Source organism: Macrobrachium nipponense, chromosome 17 (genome assembly GCF_015104395.2).
Source record: "Macrobrachium nipponense isolate FS-2020 chromosome 17, ASM1510439v2, whole genome shotgun sequence".
NCBI lineage: Eukaryota > Metazoa > Arthropoda > Malacostraca > Decapoda > Palaemonidae > Macrobrachium > Macrobrachium nipponense.
Window position 1 is genome coordinate 2,541,775 of NC_087210.1, and position 7,458 is coordinate 2,549,232.

At 37.3% G+C, this 7,458-nt stretch overlaps 1 protein-coding gene across 1 annotated transcript in view; it reads right to left on the reverse strand.

Moving 5' to 3' along the window:
* Positions 1-4,205: 4,205 nt before the first annotated feature.
* Positions 4,206-7,458, reverse strand: part of LOC135196477 (SKI family transcriptional corepressor 1 homolog-B-like) — a 91,554-nt gene continuing 88,301 nt past the window's right edge. The window contains exons 8-9 of the mRNA XM_064223329.1: positions 5,067-5,328; positions 4,206-4,249 (exon numbers count right to left, since the gene is read on the reverse strand). Coding sequence (XP_064079399.1) covers positions 4,206-4,249; positions 5,067-5,328 — 306 coding nt within the window. The remainder of the gene's footprint in view (positions 4,250-5,066; positions 5,329-7,458) is intronic.

Consider the following 7,458-nt stretch of genomic DNA (forward strand, 5'->3'; position numbering starts at 1 on the left):
AATCCAGTTACTTCTAGCATTCCACCATATCGATCTACGATATTTTTCACGAATGCAAAATCTACCCAAAAGAATTTATTTATATATATATATGAAAACAAAACGATAATGTATGATTATTTTCTCTTGACCATACGAGAGATAACAAGACGACATCTATGTGAACTAACCATATTTTTTTATTTTTTATTTTTATTTATATATGTGGCTACTCATCTTCGGTTCCCGTATCTAAAGACCAGAGTTCAAACTCGCACTAATAATATAAAAATTCAGGCCCCCTTCCCCTCCCCCGATACATTTTTTGAACGCCAAATTGGGCGTTCTTAGCGGAGCGAGCGGTGGGAGTGGTGCTATCCAATATGGCGGACAGACGGCGCACCTTCTTGATCTAGGGAGTGGATGTCACTGTCGACGACGTCTCCAGCCAATCTGAAGGAGAGAGAAAAAAGAGAGAGAAAATAAGAAAATAAAGTCGTTGGGGTTTAAGACAGCATGCGAAGTATAAATGGAGATGTTAGTGGAGTTTAAACATAGTCAAATTCCACTGTAAATTGTGAGATAAGGAATGTATAGGCCTATCAAAAGATTATGGTACTAGCTCTATCACAGTTCCAGTAATCCCGTGAGCAGTGGCTACCACCAGGAGCTCTCTGGCAATCTGAAGGAGAGAGATAATACGAAAGAAAATATGAAAATAAAGTCGTTGGCGTTTAAATATTCATGCGAGGTATAATTGCGGAGGGACTGTTAATAAAGTGTTTTAAACATAGTTGGAAAATTACACTGCAAAATTTACTTGGGAGATGTAGGCAATGATAGTAGGCCTATAAAAAGATTATGGTACTAGTTCTATCACAATTCCAGCAACGCCGCGAGCAGTGCCTACCACCAGGAGCTCTCTGGCAATCTGAAGGAGAGAGATAATACGAAAATAAAGTCGTTGGCGTTTAAGTCTGCATGCGAGGTATAAATGGAGATGTTAATGAATGTTAAACGTAATCAAATTCCACTGTAAATTGCGAGATAACGAATGTATAGGCCTATCAATAGAAGATTATGGTACTAGCTCTATCACTGTTCCAGCAACACCGAGAGCTCTCTGGCAATACCCACATTGATTCCCTTCTCTTATATAAAAAAAAATGACTATATCGAACTTCAGTTTAAGGGGGAGGGGGAGGGGTAGGCGGGGGGCGTGTGGGGCGAGAGAATTGCCTGCTGTTACATCCACATTATACTCTGAAATTTACGACCAAAACTCCGTTGTGGAACGGAGTTTTAAGTCGATCCAAGTGTTTGTTAAAGATACAGTGCAGCTTCGCCGAGGCGCCTGGCAGAGAGGAAGTCTGCCTACATCAGTTAAGAGAGGAGGACTCTTTGCAAAATGATACTTGTATTTTAGAATATATTTTTTTTATGCTTATATTAATATTTCATTATATTCTAACCTCCACGTAAACAACCTACACAGATTTAACTTCGGGAAGATATTGTCCCAACGGAGCTAGCTCCCATCCAGGGTTGGAGTGATTGTAACTGTAATTAATTACAGAATTTCGTGAAATTGTAATTGAAAATGAAATTATAGTAATTGCGATTTAATTGAAACGTAATTAATTACAGAATTTCGCGTATTTGTAATTCAAAATTAAATTATTGTAATTGTAATCTAATTGGAACGTAATTAATTACAGAACTTCGTGTATCTGTAATTTAAAATGAAATTATAGTAATTGTAACTGTAATTCAATCGTAATTAATTGCAGAATTTCGTGTATTTCTAATTGAAAATGAAATTATAGTAATTGTAATTTAATTGAATCGTAATTAGTTACAGAATTCAATTGACATGTAATTAATTACAGAGTTTCGTGAAATTGTAATTGAAAACAAAATTGTAATAATTGTAATTTATTTAACACGAAATTAATTTTCAGAATTTCGTGTAATTCTGATAGAAAATTAAATTTCGTGTGTTTGTAATTCAAAATGAAATTATTGTAATTGCAATCTAATTGAAACGTAATTAATTACAGAACTTCGTGCATTTGTAACTGAAAATGAAATTATAGTAATTGTAACTGTAATTGAAACGTAATTAATTACATAACTTCGTGTATTTTAACTGAAAATGAAATTATAGTAATTGTAAATGTAAGTAAAACGTAATTAATTACAGAATTTCGTGTATTTGTAATAGAAAATGAAATTATAGTAATTGTAATTTAATTGACATGTAATTAATTACATAATTTCGTGTATTTTAATTGAAAATGAAATTATAGTAATTGTAATGTAATTGAAACTTAATTAATTGCAGAATTTCGTGTAATTCTGATAGAAAATAAGATTATAATAAGTTATTGTAATTTAATGAATTACTGGAGGATATAATTTGTAATTTAATTGTAATTGTAAGATTCAAGTAATTGCTATTTCCAAATGTGATTATAATTGTAATTTTTTAAAAGTAATTGTCCTCCAGAGACTTCTGGCATCCCTGCGTTTTTCGAGGTACTCAACACGCTATGCTGCGCTGGAACCCGGCGCTGCTTCCTGTCGCGTCTTCCCAATCCTTCCCAATCCCGCACCTACCCAGCACCCCACCCGGGGCGGACAAATGGATTTGCAGGAGGAGGGTGGATATGTCATATTTCCCCTAAACTACCGATCCCCTACCTACTTTTTTTTTTAAACTGTTGAAAGACGTGACCTATTTCAAAACTGACCTCTTTCCTATTCCAGTCATTTTTATTTTAATCTCTGCTCCTTCTTGTGTGACTACGGTACGAAAGTGAGTAAATAGATTTTAAAAAATGCATTCTTCTCGCATTTTAATTCATTCTTTATCTAGTTACCTATTTATTAATTTATTTTCTTTATAAAGTGGAGTATCTGCTATCTATATTATTTGGAAGCTTAAGAATTTCAAGTCAGTGGACTACTGAATAATAATAATAATAATAATAATAATAATAATAATAATAATAATAATAATAATATTCTTTGGAAGCTATTGTGGGCTTGCTAAGTATGAATAGGGTTTATCTACTGAATAATAATAATAATAATAATAATAATAATAATAATAATAATAATAATAATAATAATAATAATAATAATATTCGTTGGAATTGTTCCATATGAATAGGGTTCTTCATCTTCTGAATAATAATAAAAATAATAATAATAGAAAATGTAACTATTATTCGTGTCATAATTACAGACATTGCTTCATCCTCTGCAGTGGTAGACATGCGGTAACACGCCATGTCGTGGAACCGCTGACGCAATGAGCGAACGTCGTAGAGATGGCTTATCGGTAAGCAGTATACTTGTTCCTCCTTCGTGTGAGTATATATATCTATATATAAAGTTACCTTCCGTGCGCACAAACTTCGAACAAGCGCCCGAAAAGATACCAGAGGACCACGCCCTCACCCGCGCCCCAGGTCAAAGCAGCCCACAACCAGTTCACGCCCCCACTTATCTGGAGATCGAGACGCCTAGGGTTATCCACGAAATCTATCCATTGTTTTAAATAATACAGATTTGACAGGGCGGGTCGTATGTCTTATCGTAATCTCCGTCAGGGTAGCGTGCGACACGGAATATGTCTTCGTGTCTTCGTGTCCTCCGTCTGCCTTGATTACTAAGCTGTGGGCTACTTTCTCCTTTTTAATTACTCTCTCTCTCTCTCTCTCTCTCTCTCTCTCTCCACGTCGTGCCTTCTAATCTTCTGGCTAAGGGATGACTTTGGCACCACAGAATTAAAGAGTGATACGGCGGTGTTCTTGTAATTCTCTCTCTCTCTCTCTCTCTCTCTCTCTCTCTCTCTCTCTCTCTCTCTCTCTCCACGTCATACCTTCTAATCTCCACCTTAAACATCAGTGGCAAGAAATCTTTGTAATTCTGGAAATAAACGTTATTACGAAAGAGTGAGACAGCGGTATCTCTCTCTCTCTCTCTCTCTCTCTCTCTCTCTCTCTCTCTCTCTCTCTCTACTATACCTCTCCCCGTCTCATTTTTTTTACAGCAGCGGCAAAAAAAAAAATTTGCAATTTTGAAAATAGAAATAATTCATATTCTCTGTTTCGTTGTGCTACAGAATTTTTCTGCAGTGATATATTTCAACTTTTCCCATATTTATTAATTTATTCATTAAGATAAAACTATCGTATTCCACGTAGAAAAATTAATGATTATAAAGCACTTGTATATCTCAGAAAGATGAGAGCAGTTGGCCCTGTAAGGAGAGGAGAATTCAAAAGTAACTTTCAGACGACACAAGGTTACAAAATCACTTTCAGCAAACGACAGGAGGTTACAAAATCTGACGTCATTGCAGAAATCAGATTAAGAATCGTTTGCAGAAAAAGAGTCCATATTTTCATCGAATATCCATTCGCTCGAGAATTTTCTTATAAGGAAAATGGCGAAGTTCCATTCTTTTAAGAATTTTTTAAAAAGGAAATGAATTCCTATTCGTTCAAATTTTTCAAAAAGTGTAATGTTTTCCGGAAATTCGTTCGATAATCTTTCAAAAATGAAATGACGAATTTACAATTTTTAAATTATTAAAAAAAAAATTAAATGACGAATTTCCATTCGTTCAAGGATTTTAAAAAATAAAATGACGAAGTTCCATTCGTTCAAGAATTATTTAAAAAGGAAATTACGAATTTACATGTTAAAAATAGTTTTTAAAAAGAGAAACGACGAATTTCCATTGTTCAAGATTTTCTTTTTTAAAGTAATTAAAAAAATGACGAATTTCCATTCGTTCAACAATTTTTAAAAACTAGAAATGACGAATTTCCATTCGTTCAAATTTTGTTTAAAAGAAATGACGTATTTCCATTCGTTCAAGATCCATCTATTCCGCCACCTTCCCCCTACCCCTCCTCCTCACCCTCCCCCCCCCAAATTTTTTTTTTTTTTTCAACTAGAAATGACGAATTTCCATTTGTTCAGGATGTATCCATCACCTCACCCCTCCCTCCTCCCTCCCCTCCCTCCCTCCCTCCCTCCCCCCCCTAACCCCTCCCTTCCCCCAAACCAACCTTTCGCGGGGACGTGGTGGGGAGGTTGCAGAGCCGTGTGGAGACTGTGGTGGAGACTATGGTGGAGACTGTGGTGGAGATGCGACGTGTAGGTGTACTTCAGCCTCGCCATCTCCTGCTCGACCCTCCGGCGGGCCTCCACCTCCCGCAGGAGGAAGAGCCTCAGGCGGGGGTCCTCTTCCCCGGCCCCCCCACCACTGGAGGCTGCTGCTGCTGCTGCTGACGAAGCCGAAATTGGGGAATCGCTCGTCGATGGCTGCACCTGAGGAGGATGTGGCAATGAAAGGTCATGAAGGTCAGTCAAGGTCAGATTAGATTTATGCAAAAAATAGGTCAAATGACACTGGAGATATTAGTTAAGATACCAAATCTGCCTTAGGATATGTAATTATAAGGTCAAGGTTTAAGTCAAGGTCAGATTAGAGATTTTAAAAAAGGTCAGACATTCCTGCGATGACCTTGAAAAAGTCAGTCAAAAATATCTGGAGATATGAGTAAGAAATCAAATCTACCTTACGATACAAAAAGGTTACGAGATCAGATTAGATTTACAAAAAAAAAAGGTCAAACGTAACTGAGATGACCTGAAAAAATTTGGCCAAAAAGGACGCCTCTAGAGATATGATTAAGGAACCAACTCTATCTAAGGATGTGGAAACAAAATGTCATATAGTCAATACGACAATCATCATCCTTATACATAACTTTTCTAGTATGTATAATTAAGCAGACTGGGAAACCACCTCCCCCATTATAGGAGAAAGAAACTTCCGGCAACTTTCATATATTGGCGGTATTCTTTTCAAATGAATTGCACGCTGTTACCGTCTCGCGTTCATTGATGAATCATGAATTCTCTCCGGTTTGCCACGAGTATTTTCCACGGCGTCTGGGACTCGAAGCTGGTAACCGATCCAAGTGATGACCGCCTTCGATTCCGGCCAGTTGGGGTTTTGTGGTACATTTCAGTGGTTAATTCTGTTATTTTAAGTTATTTCTAGCAACCTAACATTTAGTCGGGGTTAATTTATTTATTGATATGCAGGGGCAAATAAAATTTTTTTGACATTAAGACAATTAACCAATTTTTTTAACAGATTTTGCTCTTTTTTTTTACCGGCAAATATTGGCGAATAATTCTCATCAAAAGTTCAATTTAATTTGCACTAGATTATCGTAAAAGAATAATAAAAAAACAAGTTAGTTTAGATGTTATAAGTTTTTTTTATTATTTATTCTGGTTACTAGGTTTTTTTTTTTTAACATCCGGTCATATCCTGTTTTCTCCGCCAAAGACTCGAATCCAAGTCGATTCTTCTGATCAAAAACACTCCCCCGTCCCTCTTCCCATTCCCCCACCCTAATCCAACCCCCAGCAACCACCGCCGCACCTCCCCCACACCCCCAACCCACAAAATCATCTCCCAAACATTACACAGCAACAGAATAACATCTCTGGCACTTTTCTTTTACAGATATTATATAAATAAATGTATGTTCGTGTATTTTAGCGTTATCGTGAACGCATTCTACATATACATCTGTATAAGTGTATGAGTGTCAGTGTGTTCTACAGAGAGAGAGAGAGAGAGAGAGAGAGAGAGAGAGAGAGAGAGAGAGAGAGAGAATCCTTACGCAAATCCTCGAAGACACTCCAGCCGTCCTCAAGGAGGTATTTGAAGCCGACAGGTAAGTAGGCTGAGGAGGTACAGAGGAAGGCAGGTAAACACCGCTAATTACCTGCCAAAGAACAGCAATTAATGCCGGTAAGAACGCTGTCCCATTGTTCCTCAAGTGTGTAATTAGTTGGGGAGAGAGAGAGAGAGAGAGAGAGAGAGAGAGAGAGAGAGAGAGAGAATATATTTGACACTGTATCGAGGAGGCTTTTGAGAGAGAGAGAGAGAGAGAGAGAGAGAGAGAGAGAGAGAGGGAGAGAGAGAGCGCATTTTTGACACTATCAAAGTAGCATTTGAGAGAGAGAGAGGAGAGAGAGAGAGAGAGAGAGAGAGAGAATATTTTTGACATTGTATCAAGGTTGCTTAGAGAGAGAGAGAGAGAGAGAGAGAGAGAGAGAGAGAGAATATTTTTCACATTGTATCAAGGTAGCTTTTGAGAGAGAGAGAGAGAGAGAGAGAGAGAACATTTTTGACATTGTATTAAGGTTGCTTTTGAGAAAGAGAAAGAGGGCGAACATTTTTCACACTGTATCAAGGCGACTTTTGAGAGAGAGAGAGAGAGAGGACAGCGACGGCGTCGGTGGCGTCTGTGAGGTTGCCATAGTGAGCATATAATCGACATCAGAGTTGGGTCAAAAAATGCTTGGAACGTCTTCGCTAGCTGCTTGGTGGAGTTACAAGGAGTTACAAGGATTAGGATGTCTCAAAGACTTGTT